Below are 16,650 nucleotides of genomic sequence, written 5' to 3'. Positions count from 1 at the left end.
ACTTCTCTAAATGTTGTTTTCTCACATCAGATTATCTTAAAAGGTATCTGTGCATGCCCTCAATTTGTATATTGAAACTCATTGTCCTCTTGATGTTGGGGCAAAGAGACAAGACACTTAGAAAACTCACTTTAATCTTATATTTGTAATTTAAGTTACTTTTTTTTCTGAACAGTTAAAAAAAAAAAAAAAACCAGAACACACTATTTTACCATGATCCTAGGTTGTGAACATATTGGTACCTTGACTACATATCACGATAACATAACCACAAAAGTCAAAGCAGTCAGTACTTAGGAGTCTAGAGAACAGAGGGCTGAGCCAATCAAAAGCTCTCAGGGAAGCTCACACTCGTCAGGCAGGCCTGCCCCATAGCTGAAGTCCAACGAACATCCCTCAGAACAGTCTGAATGGGCTTGAGTGATTTGGGAAGGTGTTAGTTTCCTTGGTACCCAAAGGTCTAACCCTCCTTGTTGGTCTTTTCCTTCAGTGTCCAAGAGGAGAAAAGGATAGAGGGGAAGGGATGCTTTATAATGCCATTTACTGCACTGATCCTTAAATACACACATAGCCAACCAGGAGCTGAGAGAGCCAGCTGGGTGGGCTGGAGAGCACATCTTTTAGAGGTCATCTAATTTTCTAAATTTCTCCAGGAAATTTTAGATCATAGGTACTCAACTTCCAACAGAAGAGGTTTCTAGGAAGTTCCACTGGAAATCAGGCAGCCATAATCGTGCTTTTTTGGTTTCTCTCCTCAGTTCCAAGGATTCTGAAGTCACAAATGAAGTACAGATAAAAACAGCAAGAAGCAAAACTCAGCTTTATTACCCTGGAGACGGCTATCTTTCTGGCACTGATTATGTTGAGACAATGGTAAAGTAAGAGGCTCTGCTCGGTCAGTGATCAGCCCAGGGAGATTAACTCAGCCTGCAGGCTTTGGGTGGGCTTGTTACAAGCGAGAGTTATTCTAGGAGAGAAAAGAGGAAGGCAAAGAGAAGCAAGGGCACCTTTTCATGTTGTCCAGTTCTCGGAAAGTCTGTCCAACTCATCCAAATAGGGAAGGAGATCGGAAATGTGGATTAAAGTGATAGGGTAAACCTGATCATCAAAGAGCATGATGGTCACAGGTGGTGGGTATCTAAGCATCCCCTTTTCCGCCAGGAAGTACTTTTGGATTCCTCCAGAGTTAAGCTTGCAGCCTAGGCTCTCAGGCCTGCACTATTCTGGGTTGGATGGCTTGCACTTCAGGCAGGAAGGTATTACCATCTAAAGTAAATGGAAGATGCCAAGAAGGTCAACAATACCGAGGTATCTAATCTACTTTTAGGAAGGAGAAAAAAACCACTGTAATTATTTCCAATATCCACCCCCCTCCACCCCAAGTCCTTGGTTTCCATGTACAATCAAGTGCTAAGTAAGGAGTAGACCAACCACAGCTGCTCTGACCAATGGGTACCAGAAGGCAGCAGGGGAGAAGAGTGCATATTTTCTTCTCTTCAGCTTATGACTTTACAAAAGAAAAATAAAAAGGATTTTTCTTACTCAAGCAGAAAACAGAATGATTTAGGGGTCCCAGGGTTTTTTCCAGTTCAGAAGCAAGTTATGAGGGCCAGACTTTATTACACGTCAATAGAGTTCAGAGAGTCCTGTCTCTGAAGTTTCTGGTGAAGAGTCACCAGAAAAAAATCTTGCCAAGGGACAAGTGTAAAACGCCTCCCATTCACAATCCATGTCCACTTTCAAATTGCACAGAACAAAGGAAAAGGATGTTCTCAGCAGTGAAAATACACACACGTGCAGCAAGGCATGCTGGTTTTGTCCAAGCAGCCCCAGTGTGACTGGAGAGCTCCCACGTGCCCAGAGAGCTCCTGGGTGCAGGTGCGTGCACTCGCTCCTTGTGTGCCTGCCTTTGAAGGGGCTTCCTCCCATCTTTATGAAACGGTTCTTTCAGGCCCATGCTGGAATTTTAGTGAGAAGAGACTAAGCTACAATGGAGACATGGTGTTTCTGAGTCAAGAGACTCCTTTAGCTCCTTTTCTACCATTCCTTTCAATGTGTTGAGACTTTCTTTGTTTCTCTTTTCTTTTTAAAAAGGTCAAACTTTACATTTATTCTAGCCCAGTTGGGGATTAGTGATAATCAATTCCCACTGAAATCATGCAGAGATGGTAAGTGGGGTTTACCTTCTCTGGAAATGAACTTCTACTTACCTGATTATTTCTTCTACAATGAACTGGTAAATGACCCCCAGAGCTGAGAAATGTGACTGACTCAGTTTTTCAGACCACTTCACTTCATTCCCATTTCCATCAGCAGCAAAGGACAACTTGGAGAATATCCTCGATGGAGCTAATGGCTCCAGACTGCAGGGTCCACTCTCGATCTCATTTATGATGTACTGGACAAGCCTCAAAACAATCTAAGAAACAATCTACCTTAAAGTGAACCTAGATGGGAGAGCAAAACCCCGGGCACCAATGAATATTCAACAGCTCCACGTTTAAACAGCAGCATATAATAGAAGGGCTAGTAAAGTTATGGCTATTGGACAATATTTTCAAACAGCTTGAAATCCATGCCTCTTTAATGCCTGACCTGTGTGTTATTCAGGGCTGATGGCCCTCTGCCTCACCTGTAGCAAAATCCTTAACCAAGCAAAAAGCCAAAAAAGTCAACACAACAGACAAGGAACTCTGATGATGGCTAAATAGAAAACATTTCTCTGTAGCATTTGGGTAGCTGGGAAGGGAATTATACTCAGAAAGTATTTCCCAGGCAAGGACATATTACACTGGGAAGTAGTTTCTGAATATAACCTGGAACCAAAAGCTTAAAAGCACTCATGAAGTCAGAAAGGAAAAATGCGTATACATAACTTGCCTCCCAATATGTAATAACAACATTCAGTCAAATCAGGAGGGAAGAGTGAACATGGCTTTCTCTTCCTCTTCCCTTTGCTAAACTAAAAGTGGTCTGGCTTTGAGGTCACCTGCAACTGGCTCCTGTTCTGATGTTTCTACAGCAGCTGGCTTAAAAGGGGCTTTTACTCAACTGCTTTGATTAGGAACAGAAACGACAGGCCTGACTGCTCGGCTTCCAAGGGAAACTAGAGACGGCGGTGTGGCGCTGGGCCTTCGATGTGTGCGCCCATGCCACACAAGATGGCTGGGGCAGCTCCATGCCTGCCCTGGGAAACACGCTGGGCACATGCTGATAGTATACCCTGTGTTCCCAGGTTGGGGTGGCACATGTGCCCTGCACCTGATGCCCATACAGCTGCCTTTCAAGTGGCCAGGTTGGCCTGGCTCTTGCTGAGGTCCATTTGTTTATGTTGCTTACCAACATCCAGAGAAATTTTATTGGTTGGGGAGAGTGGAGAGTTAAATAAGGCCGGAGGAGGAAGAAAAGGAAAGAGAAGGCAGTGTCTGCCCCGCTAGTAAACCCTGTGTGCCAAACTTCACCCTGATCCTCTTTTTGGCAACTCTGCCCTTTTGTAAATATGGGATTTGGGAAATGCGTGAAGAAGGTTCTACAGTGCAAGGTTGAGATGATTAGCTTGCTTTTTGAGAGATGATATTTACTGTTCTAAATGAGAAAGAAATCCACTTTTAACCCTGATCACTTCTTCAGCTGCTTTGATCGTGATCTTGGCAAAGATATAGGCGCTGGGTGCTCACAGACCCTGATGAGCAAATCAGAGGTGTGAGCCATTATGCAGAATGCACCCAGCAACTGGCTCCGGCCATTTCAAACCTTTCTTTAGGCTGAGCCTTACCAGTGATTTAAGATGAAGTACAATGCTTTTTATTACACATCTAATTGTTAATGAGAGGAAATGCAATCAGCAACTCCTTTCCACACTCTACATGGAATCGAGGAGACTGCTGAGTCCAGAAAAGAGGCAGCCATTGATGGAGCCCAGGCAATTTCTGCCCCCCCACCCCACACCGTTTTTGGAGGGGGGTGGTGTTAGAAGAAGAGAGAAGAATTGCAAATATGATGGGGGTACCTTCTAAGAACCCACTGCTGCCACATGGGGTCATCTGCAGCAAAAGCTTGGGTTTGAAATTTTGACCGAACAGCATTTAGCTCTTCCAGGTGTGGCATTTTCTCGCTGATTTGCCTCATGTTAACTGAGATTACTCTCTTCATACTCTTTCTTCTCAGGTGGCGCAGAAAAAGGCTGAAGGGGGGCGGGGGAGGAGGGGAGATGGGGAGACGAGGGACAGAAACAGAGAAAGAGATGAAAGGAAAGAGGCCCAGATCTTCCAGTGTGGATTCTCGTTTTCTCTCTTTCTTGCCCCAAAGGCCATAAGACAGCTGTCTCCTCTTAAGCACAGTGGGGCTGGGCTGATCCTGCCAGGTGCTGGGCATTCCTGCAGTTCACAGGGAGAAACTGGGTGCTGTCTGGCTTGAAGTTGTATCCCCTGTCCCCTAGAAGTTGGTCTCCCAGAAGGCTATATAGGGAAACTAGTTCTTCTGCTTAACGGCAAGGCAAGAGAGATTCTGGCAAAACACTAAATATATTTATAAGTCATCTTTGTCTGGAACCAAATGAGGAAAAACAGGTGCAGAGAGGAAAGGAGGAGGGACGTGAGGTGAGGTTTAAAAGTTCCAATCATTCACAAAAGATAAAAGACATCTTCTGATAGCAGCACGGAAGCAGTCAGCTGTGCTGAGTAGACCATCCTGGGTCGACTGCAGACCAACTGTGTCCCAACAGGAGTCTCAAATCCCCGTTCCTCGGCTAGTCCGGGGAAGTGGGTAGTAGTTTGATTGTTACTGTTGTTGCTCATCCTGGTATTGGCAGATATGTTAAATACCGCAACTTTAATGAGTCCTGTGTGAAAACAGAGCACAGAGTCATTAGTCCCTTTCCCTACGTTTCTCACTTGCTCTGAGAGAGAAGAATATTAACTCAGCTGTCAATTGGGAGAAAGGCTCAGAGGTCCTTCCTAACACCTGCTCTCTGCCCATGCCAAGCAGGAGCTTCTGTCAAAGGCTACGTAGCCTGCCTGGTGACATGGTGGGGCTCACTGACATGCCCAGGGCCCCAGTGCTCGTGCAGGTAACTCTGATGCCTTGAGATTAAGAGTGACTCTGGTGGGCATATCATCAAGCTCTCACCCGCTCCCTGTAATGGTGCAGTAGATGAGGCTGGCTCTGAGGTTCTGGCCCCGAGTGGCCAGAAGCACAGCTGTGCCACCAGCATGAATGGGGCAGCTGGGTGAAGCTGTCTGGCCACTTGGCTGGAGGGCCCCAGCAGAACAGATGAAAGTCTGATTGTTAGAAATGTGCATTGGATGGGCTTCTGGTACCTTCAAGGCCAGATGCGTAGGTGGTGGCTGGTAATGTGGCATGGAGATTAAGACAGAGGTTGGGACTAGAGATATAAGTTTGAGAGTCATCTACATTGAGATGAGAGCTGAGAAAAGGCAACCAAAACAGGAAGCTTCAAAAAGGAAGAAAAGCCCGAGACACACTCTTCGGTGATGTCTGTGTTTTAGGGGTGAGGGGAGATAGGAGACATAATCAGAGAACCAGGAAGAATATTTTAAGTGGCAAAATGCCACAGCAATCCAATGAAGAGAAAATTTTGGCAAAAGGAGGGGACGGGTACATGACAATTATAGTATTACTAACAATGACCACTTCTTACTGAGGGCTTGTTCTATGCTTGGCACTGTGCTAAGCTCTAAGCATTTTACATATGACATTTCAAGGCAATCCTCACAACAGCTCTGTGAGATAGGGATTGCAACCCATCTTACCAATAAGGAGTCTAAGGCTCTGGAAGTTGCTTGCCCAGGGATTCTCACCTAGGCCTGCCTGTGTGATTTGGCTGAGGGATAGGAAGCAGCATGTCCTCTGTGAGAGCAGCAAGCGATGAAGTGAGCCCAGCAGGGGCACGGACCACCCCACTTGGAAGAACCACTATGAAAAGACATGTAGTAAAGTGTACTAAATCTGTACTTCTGCCATAGAAGTGAGGTAGGCATAGGGAATAAGAAACCGTAACGACAGCAACACTGCCCAGGAGTGCAGCTTTCCTAGCCCAATGATAGCCTGATGAATGGATCTGAACTGTCTGACACTGGGTATGATCTGAATATAGCATAACATAGGATGTTCTCCTGCTGCACAGGAAGGTTGCAGACTCGAGTGGGAGAGTACCCAGAGTTCTCACCAACTGCAGAGCTACTTGCAAGGTCAAAAGACAGTTCTTTTCTTTTTTGGAGGGCATGAGGAGGGGGGATGACGATAAAAAAGCCACTTTTTATAATCCAATGACACTGACAAAGCAGAGCTGTGAGAAGTCAGCCAAAAGATGTCACCAAGAAAATTTTCCACTCACACATTATTTACTTGGTTTAAAGGGTCTCTGTTACAGGAACTGGTTTGATATGGGAACTACAAAGTCATAGGCTTATGGGTCATTACTCTTAGTTTTGAAATGGATTCAAATCTCATTTTATTGTCTTAACAATCCTATCAGATAACTGGGGTGGGAATTATTCATTCTACTACATAAGGACCATCCAGATCTAGTTCAACAATCACCTAGAACTGAGAGGTTAGCTACCTTGATGAAAGACAGCGTCCAATGTGCAGCCCCAGCCCTGTCTCATGTTATTGGCTTTACCTGCTTAACAGGAATTGTAGAGATAAAGGACGCGAGAAGGCTCTATGAACTAGCAACACCTTACAGCCAATATTCCTACCCACCGTGCTATGTACACAATTCTTTTTCATACCTGGGCAAGTATGAGGTCACTGTATGATTATTTATCTGGAGATATAGGTGTATGTTCGAGAAGGGGAGCGGGGGGGTTCAGCTTGGGCAGCTGGATCATTTAGGAAGTCCCAGATGAGGATTGTGTCATCATGTGAACTACTGACAATCTGGAATTCATCAAACTGGAGTCGGAAAACTCTTCCAGAATGCTCCTAAAGCAGCAGAAACAAAAACTTTTGAACTACTCAAAATCAAAAGGACACAAATTCAGCAACATGTCAAAAGGAGTCTATGGAAAGACTATGGTATGATGATATTTTTCTCTAATATTTAGCTGTTTCAAGAACATAGAGAAAAAGTAATTTGGATTAAAGGCACAATGGAAAAATCAAATATTGGTCAGCTGATTTTGTACAAAGTTACATTCACTACAGCTGAGCCATGTCAAAGAGCATGCTGGTTTCTCACTGCTACCTCTCCTTGGTTTAGGCTGAACGAGAACATTCCTCAGTACCTACCTGGCCTTATCCTCTTTCTGTATCTGCTGGATCCTTCTACGGTCAGAGGCCAAGGATTGATGAGCAGTAATATGAGGCACGCTGGGAAATGGTTTATCAACAAATTCTCCCCAATTTGTAAAAGCATTCGCGTATTTTCATGATGTAAAAATTCCTACAGTGGCTAATTTCAAGCTACCCATGTGAGGTCAACTGGCTTGCAAAAATCATGAAAATTTAAGTGCTCTCATGGCCCTTATTCAATACTACCTTCACCCCAATGCTTTCATTATCAATTCGTTTTTTTGTTTGTGAATTATATATATATATATATATATATAAATGCATATATCTTTTTACTCAACAGTGCAAGATTCCTCTTTGTTACTGCATGTAATGTTCGTTTTCTAAATTACTGGTTGGCATTTCATTATTTGAACACACTACAATTTATCTTTTCTCCTGTGGTGGACATATGGCCTGACCTAGTTTTGGATATTTAATAAAGCTGCTATGAACATTTACGTCCATGTTTTTTTGATGGATACATGCTCTCATTTCACCTGGGTAGACAGAGCTGCTGGGCCACAGAGGAGGTAGGTTTGGCTTTAGCGGGTACAGGGAAATAGTTTTATGAAAGTTGTGCCAGTTTATACTGCCGCCAGCAGTGTGTCAGAGTTCCGGCTGCTCCACATCTTCACCAGCAAACTGATACTGTCAATCTTTTTAATTTTAGCCATTCTGGTAGGTGAATAGTGTTTTTTTATAAGAGTTTTAATTTGCATTTTTCTTTATGAAGTTGAAGTTCCCCTCTATTCCTAGTTTGTTGAGAGTTTTTATCATGAATGGATACTGGATTCTGCTAAATATCTTTTCTGCATCTACTGACATAACCACGTGATTTTTCTTCTTTAGCTTTTAAAATTTTTTTTTTTTAACGTTTTATTTTATTTTTGAGACAGAGAGAGACAGAGCATGAATGGGGGAGGGTCACAGAGAGAGGGAGACACAGAATCCGAAACAGGCTCCAGGCTCTGACCTGTCGACACAGAGCCCGACGCGGGGCTCGCACCCACGGACCGCGAGATCATGACCTGAGCCGAAGTCGGACGCTCAACCGACCAAGCCACACAGGTGCCCCGTTTTTGATGTGATGGATTAAATAGTTGATTTTTAAAAAAATATTAAACCAGTTTTGTATACCTGGAATAAATACCACTAGGTCATAGTGTACATTTTTAATACGCTGTTGAATTCAATTTGCTAATACTTTGATGAGGTTTTTTAAAAGAGCTACTTCATTTTATTGGCTTATACTACTACTTTTTAAGTAAGTACAGAAATTCTTTATTGTGAAATCACTAAATGTAAGGACAGTGACAAGACTACACTTAGATCTTAAGCAAACAGTTTAAGACATTACCAAAAACTTCTGCCTAATAAACTCGTATCAGTCATACAATTGTGTTTGCCATTACATTAGCATTTTTATTTATTTATTTATTTATTATTATTTTTTTTTTACATTAGCATTTTTAAAAAATATTTTATTTTGGGGGCGCCTGGGTGGCTCAGTCGGTTAAGTGTCCGACTTCAGCTCAGGTCATGATCTCACGGTTTGTGGGTTTGAGCCCCACGTCGGGTTCTGTGCTGACAGCTCAGAGCCTGGAGCCTGTTTCGGATTCTGTGTCTCCCTCTCTCTCTCTCTGACCCTCCCCAATTCATGCTCTGTCTCTCTCTGTCTCAAAAGTAAATAAACATTAAAAAAAAAAAAATTTTTTTTTTAAATATTTTATTTTGAATTATGGTAAAAACCACATAAAATTTACCATCTTATCTATTTATCGTTAAGTGTATAGTTCAGTGTTGTTAAGTACATTCACAATGTTGTACAATCAACATCCAGAACTTTTTCATCTTGCAACACTGAAACTCTATACCCATTGAACAACAACTCCCTATCTCTTCCCCCTCCCCCCAACCCCTGGCAACCACCATTCTACTTTCTGGGTTTGATCACTTGTAGATACTTCATGTAAGTGCAATAATATAGTATTTTGTCTTTTTGTGACTGGCTTGTTTCAATTTAAATAACGTCCTCACATTTTATTCATGTTGTAGCATGTGACAATATATCCTAAGGCTGAATAATATTCTACTGTACATATATATACACCACATTGGTTTATTCATTCATCTGCTGATGAATACCTGGGTTGCTTCCACCTCTTGGCTACTGTGAATAATACTGATATGAACTGCATATGCGTGAGATTCTGCTTTCAATACTTTTGGATATATACACAGAAGTGGGAGTGCTGGATCATATGGTAATGCTATCTTCAATATTTTGAGAAACCCCATACTGCCTTCCATAGACGCTGCACCATTTTACATTCTTCACAAGAAGTAAATGAGCTCATAGATGAGCATCTGTGTTCATGAGACAGGCTCATCTGTACTTTTCTTGTAATACCTTTGTTTGTTTTTGGTATGAGGGTCATGCTGCCCTTACAGAAGGAGTTACAAAGTATTCACTCTGCTTCTATCTTTTGTAAAAGATTGTGAAGAATTGGTATTAATTCATTCTTAAAAATTTGGTAGAATTCACCAGTTAACCCATCTGGGCCTGTGCTTTCTGTTTTGTAAGGTTATTAATTATCAATTAAATTTAATAGGTTTAGTCCCATTCAGATTGTCTATTTCTTCCTATGTGAGTGGTGGAAGATTATACCTTTCGAGGAATTGGTCCATTTCATCTAGGTTATCAAATTTGGGGGCACAGAGTTGTTCACAGTAGTCCCTGATTATTATCCTTTTAATGTTCATGGGATCTATAGTGATACAAAATTAGGTTTAACATTTCGATGCACATAAAAGCAGTTATACAAAATCCATTCCCAATAAAAACTCTCAGCAATCTAGGAACACAAAGAAACTTCCTAATCAATGGGTATCCACAAATATATATATGTATGTATATACATATATACAAAATATATACATATATACAAGATACATATACAAAATATAAATATATGTATACACACACACACACACACACACACACACACACACAATGGTAAAAGACCAACTGTCTTTTCCCCAAGATAAGGACATCTACTCTTCCCAATTCTTTTGACACTGTACTGAAGGTCTTAGTACAAAACAAGAAAGAGGAATGAAAGGCACACAGATCATAAAAGAAGTAAAAGTGTATTTTGATATACTTGTAATGAACAGTTTAGAAATTAGAGATTTTAAATACCTCCCGAAACTTTAAAAAATACTATTTATAATGGCATTAAAATTACAAAACACTTAGGGATAAATATGACAAAAGATGCGTCAGACCTTTATTTACCCTGAAAGGTATAAAAAACACTGTTGGAGAAATTTTTAAAGACCTAAACAAATGGAGAGATATACTGTGTTCATGGACCAGAAGACTTTGTGTTGTTAAGAAGTCAATTTTCTCCAAACTGATCTAGATTCATCACAATCCCAAGTGAAAATCTCAGCCCTTTTATTTTTTTTTTGGTTGTTGAAATTGGCAAACAGATTCTAAAATTCACATGAAAATTCAAAGGACCCAAAAAATTTTGAAAAGGAGCGAAGTTGAAGGACTTATACTACCTGACATCAAGAGTTAATAAAAAGCTGCAGTAACCAAGAGAGTATGATACTGGCAAAAAAAAGACCAATGGAACTGAAAGGGTCTAGAAGTAGACCCACACATATATGGTCAATTGATTTTTGACAAAGCTGCAAAGGCAATTCAGAGGATTGCCTAAATAGTGCTGGAACAAGTGGATATGAACTTCGATCCGTATCTGTACCATCTACAAAAATGAACTCAAAATGAATCACAGACCAAAATGTAAAGCCTAAACTACAGAAATTTTAGAAGAAAACACAGGGGAAGATCTCCGTGACACTGGATTAGGTAAAGATTTTTTTTTTTTAAGATATAACTGCAAATAATACAATCCATAATGGAAAAAGTTGATACACTGGACTTAATAAAAATGAAGAATCTCTGTTTTTCAAAAGATACTTTTAAGAGAATGAAAAACAAAGCATGGACTGGGAAAATATACGTATGCATCACGTATCTCCTAAAGGACTTGTATCTTGAATAAGTAAAAGAAATCTCAAAACTCACTAAGAAAACCAGTCAATTAAAAAAAATTACCAAAGGATTCAAAACAGATACTTCACCAAAGCAGACATACAGATGGCAAATAAATGCATGAAAAGATGCTCAACATTATTAACATTAGGTATGTGCAAATTAAAGTCACAATGAGGTACCACAATATACTATTAGAATCATTCAAAAAGACTGTACTAAGGATTAGTGAGGATGTGGAGTCACTGGAACTCTCATGCACCACTGCATGATACAACTGCTGTGGAGAACAGTTTGGCAGTTTCTAAAAATATGAAACATATGACTTAACTATTCTGCTCCTATGAGTTGCCTTAGAGAAACCAAAGCATATGTTCATTTTATCGTACGTAAATGTTTATAGAAACTTTATTTATGATAGCCCCAAACTGGAAACAACCCACATTTTCATCATCCAGCCAAAGGGTAAAGAAATTATGGTATAACCATGCAATGGAGTACTACTCAGCAATTTTTAAAAAGAAATTAACTATTGACACAAATCAATGACATGTAATTAGGCTTAATGAAAACAGACAAAAAAGAATACATACTGTGTGATTTCATTTATAAAAGTTAGAAAATGCACACAAATCAATACTGACAGAAAACAGATCAGTGGCTGCCTGGGGACTAGAATAGCAGGAAGTGGGGTGGGATGGGAAGAAGAGATTACAGAGGGGGCACGAAGATATGTTCACAATCTTGGCAGAAGTGGATGGTCTCACTGGTATGTACCTATGTCAAAGTTTATTAAGTTGTGCACTTTAAATATGTCCATTGTATTGTATGTTGATTACATCTCAATAACTCAGTTTTTAAAAACGTAATAAGGCAACTCAATAAATAAATGAGGACAAGATTTGAACAGACACTTCATAAAAGAAGATAAGCAAATAAGAAGATGTTCTACACCATTAATTATCACAGAAATGCAAATTAAAACTACAACCACTACACACCCACTCAGACTACTATAATTCTTAAAAAAACAGACAATACTGAGTATGGTCAAGGATGTGGAAAAATGGGACTCTCATACACTAAGTCAATGGAAATACAAAATGGTTTGCATTTGTGAATTCTCAAAATGGCACTTTGGGAAACAGCTTGGTAGTTTCTTGTAAATTTAACACACACTTATCATAGGACCCAGAAATTGCACTCCTACTCTCTGGGTATTTATCCAAGAGAAATGAAAACAGTATATATACACAAAAATCTGTATGGGAATATTGTTAGCATCACCCCAAACTGGAAGCATTCCAAATGTCCTTAAACTGGTGACAATTAAACAAACTAGCTCATCCACACAATGGACTACTACTCAGCAATACAAAAAACCAAAGCACTAAAACATGCAACAACATGAATGAATCTAGAATGAAGTGAAAAAAGCCAAATGCAAAAGCTACATACTATATGACTTACTTTATATGACATTCATAAGATAGCAAAACTATTAGGAAGAAATCAGAAGAATGGTTGCTAGGGGTGGAGGAGAGGGGATTGATACGAAGGGGGCATTGTTTTTGGGACGATAGAAATGTTTTAGATCTTGACTGAGGTATTTACACACCGCAAAATTCAGAAAAAATACACTAAAAAAGGGTAAAACTTGCTGTGTATAAATTATACTTCACAGTAAACCAGACTTAGTTTAGCTGTAAATGAATGAAAGTACACACTTTAAAAACATGTGTGAGGGGCGCCTGGGTGGCTCAGTTGGTTGAGCGTCCGACTTCGGCTCAGGTCATGATCTCACAGCTCGTGAGTTCGAGCCCCGCATCGGGCTCTGTGCTGACAGCCTGGAGCCTGCTTCTGCTTCTGTGTCTCCCTCTCTCTCTGCCCCTAACCCACTCACATTCTGTCTCTGTCTCTCTCAAAAATAAATAAACATTAAAAAAACAAACAAACAAACAAACAAACAAAAAAAACGTGCGAAACACAGGCAAAGTAGGTCTGGTGCTGCAAGAAAGAGCTTTAAATCCAACAAAGTCTTAAGACAAAGAAACGTCTCTCTCTCTTCTCCAGAGCAGAGACTGCCAAATGTTGAGAGTCAGGATTCAGAACACTGGCTTCAAACGCTAGCTCTCATCTTTTTCCTGAGTTGTGCAAAAGATTCTCTGCTCCCTGGTGTCCCACCTAATCTTCTTTTTCTAATGGCGGCTGCTTTTAACCTTAGGCCATTTTCTCATCCGGGCCTTTGGTGAACACCATGATAAAGAATTTAGTACTTTCAAAGGTGACTTTCCTCCTTTTGAGTCACTTCTTTCTTCAACTGTCAAGATGTTCACGGCAAGGGGGTATATGAGGAATAAAAAAGACAGGATTCATGTTGCTGGAGGCGGCATGCCTTGAACAGGCTGCAGAGCTAGGGGGCTGACCGGGGGCTCACACAGGCTCCCACGGCACTTTTTGCAGGCACAGGTGTGCAGGTCCTCAGATTCTGGACAGGTTCCAATTTGAGTAATTATGTTCTCTCTCCCTAAGTACCCCCTACTGTTTCTGGTGGATACAGAATTCTTATTCACTTCCTGTACTAAACTGTTGTGTAGAGTTGCTGTGCAGCTGTTAAACAGCTGCCACGTTCCTCTCCATATATAGTCTCTAAAGCACTTTTGGATGAAAGGCGCTATATAAACATATTTTATTGTCATGTATTGGTTGCCTTTCCACTTAGTAGTAGGTTTTGTGAGCGTCTAACTATCAAATCCAGATCTGTATTCCACAGCACATCAATGTTTAATTCCTTCCCCTTCCTGTTCCCCAGCCCCCTCAAGGCTCTTACCACAAGGGTCCGTAGACACAGCGTCCCTGCAGGAGCTCGGGGGTCCAAAGCAGCTACAAGATCCCACACTTTAATTTTTCTAAAGATCAAAAATGGGATAAAAATCTTGATTAAAAGCAAAATTAAGGGACCACAGGAAGAACAGCACAAAGTCACGGCAATAAATATGTATGGTGAAAGTAATTTATATGACAAATGCAGTTCACAAGAATATACAAAAACTTTTTTGTTTTTGGAGACTTGGTCCTTGCATTCATTCTTGGGTCAAGGTTATTGGTCTTAACAGGGGAAAAAGTACAAATTTAACCTAAAAATGAGGAACAGGTTAGCCTTAACCAAGCTGAAGATAGTGAATGGTAAGTTTACACCATATTTTGGGGCCAGGAAGAGATCTTATATACTAGACCTCTTAATGATATAACAGATTATTTAGGCCTAGAAACCTACAATTCTGAGAATGGCCCAGGTCATGTGTACCAGAGGACTGAAACTCACTGAAGAACTCTGGAGTTTAAATTTTTTTTTTAAGTTTATTTTTATTTTTGACAGAGAGAAAGAGTAAGCGTGAGCTAGGGAGGGGCAGAGAGAGAGAGGGAGACACAGAATCTGAAGCAGGTTCCAGGCTCCGAGCTATCAGCACAGAGCCCGATGAGAGGCTTGAACTCACGAACTGTGAGATCATGACCTGGGCCGAAGTCGGACGCTTAACCCACTGAGCCACCCAGGCGCCCCTGAACTCTGGAGTTTATATAAGCAAATTCTCATAGTTTAAGTAAGAAAAGCTTAGCCCTTCTAAAAATCAAACATATGGTTATGCCTTCTCACGGTAAATAACAGATAAAACCCAAGAAAGGTGGGAACAGATCAAAACCGGGGCAATGAGAAAATATAACCTAGCTGGAATGCGTCATCACACCCTGAACAATTTCCCAAGGGTAGAACAGTGACGGCTGACTCAAAGCAGAGGAAGCTCTGCTTCCTGCAGCTTGAGTTGTCTTAATCAGTAAAGCCAGCTCATAAACTAAGATCAAGCTGTAAGTCAGCTTCTGATACTTAAAAGCTGTCAGTATTTGAACTGTAGCCTTCCACTCCCCCATGTTAGGCACCCTGACAAGAAGAAATGATAAGGAGGCCTTTTAAGTGAATATACTTTCGTTAAGAGTTTACTGTGTGCTTACCACTGCTGGACATGGTACACACTCACAACATGAATGGATTCTAGTACCATTGCTATTAGACCAAAGAAAATAAAGATTACTAAGCTTGTTGTAACTGAAATGTTAGGAGAAGTGAAGACAAGAGAGCTGCACTTTTAGAATTTCTCAAAAAGATAAAAATTCAGGACCTTACCACATTGTGCCCCAAAGATACTGCCTCCAATATTTCAATTTTATTAATAAGTCACTATTTTATACACATATCCTGGTATACTGGGATTTTTCCAGTTCACTGCTTTATAGAGTAAAACAGACAAATGTATAACCAAATAACTTATATTAATGAAAATCAGGAGCAAACAAGTACAATTAAATGACTGGGAAGAACATTTTAGAAAAGTAAACAAGAAAAGAAAAGGAAAGAGGAGAATAGTAAATAATAGAAAAGAAAGTAAACAAGAGAGGTGCCTGGGTTGCTCAGCTGGTTAAGCGTCTTGACTTTTGATTTCGGCTCAGGTCATGATCTCATGGTTTGTGGGTTCAAGCCCTGCGTTGGGCTCCAGGCTCACAGTACAGAGCCTGCTTGGGACTCTCTCTGCCCTCCCTGCTCTCTCTCTCAAAATAAATACTTTTTCTTTTTAAAAGTTTATTTAAACAAAGCAAAGGTGAACATATAGATCAGGCACAAGAAATATCGTATCAGAACCTTTCCATGAAATCTATAATCTTTTAGAGTCAAGGGAAGACTATATTTAACATCCTCAGGCAGGAGGGATCAAGATTTCCTTTTTTTTTTTTTTTAAAACCCTGTTAGCAAACTCACCCATCATAGGCCCCACTCACTATCCTCTTGTTATCAAATCGAATACAGCGCACCAGTTCCTCATGGCCTTCCAACACTCGTAAACACGCACCACATTCTATGTCCCATAATCTGGAAGAGAAAATTGAGTGAACTTTCGTGTATTCTTTTCTAAAGCTTTGGATGTTATAATAATACACTTTGTATGTCTTCAAAAAATCCACAAACATAAAATCAATCAACAATCATACAAAAATGTACTCTTTTCAATGTAATTTATTTCCTTTCTGCTGTATAACTCAGGCAGAAGAATGTATGATTTAAGTTCAAATGAAATATATATTTTCAAAGCACGATGCTTTATATAATTCTGTAACCAGGGTCCCCAAGGCATAAAAAGGATGAATTCAATGTCCCCAGTTGCCTGTGAAGGACAAAACCAAGCCAAGAGAAGTAATGCTTCCTGAAATCACTATTAAGAATGAGATGCAGGGTA

The 16,650-nt window shown here is 40.5% G+C and overlaps 1 protein-coding gene across 9 annotated transcripts in view; it reads right to left on the bottom strand.

Moving 5' to 3' along the window:
- Nucleotides 1-803: 803 nt before the first annotated feature.
- The window catches only part of BTRC (beta-transducin repeat containing E3 ubiquitin protein ligase), a 182,198-nt gene continuing 166,351 nt past the window's right edge, over nt 804-16,650 (bottom strand). For all 9 annotated transcript variants that reach the window (XM_042907590.1, XM_042907588.1, XM_042907591.1 and 6 more), the window contains 4 exons: nt 16,176-16,286; nt 14,196-14,274; nt 6,756-6,948; nt 804-4,840 (listed from right to left, as the gene is read on the bottom strand). In XM_042907590.1, the coding sequence (XP_042763524.1) occupies nt 6,787-6,948; nt 14,196-14,274; nt 16,176-16,286 (352 nt within the window). In that variant the 3' untranslated portion in view covers nt 804-4,840; nt 6,756-6,786. The remainder of the gene's footprint in view (nt 4,841-6,755; nt 6,949-14,195; nt 14,275-16,175; nt 16,287-16,650) is intronic.

The sequence above is a fragment of the Panthera leo genome, chromosome D2, assembly GCF_018350215.1.
Source record: "Panthera leo isolate Ple1 chromosome D2, P.leo_Ple1_pat1.1, whole genome shotgun sequence".
Lineage (NCBI taxonomy): Eukaryota > Metazoa > Chordata > Mammalia > Carnivora > Felidae > Panthera > Panthera leo.
Note: the sequence above shows the minus strand (reverse complement) of the source record. Positions and strands in the feature narration are given on the sequence as shown.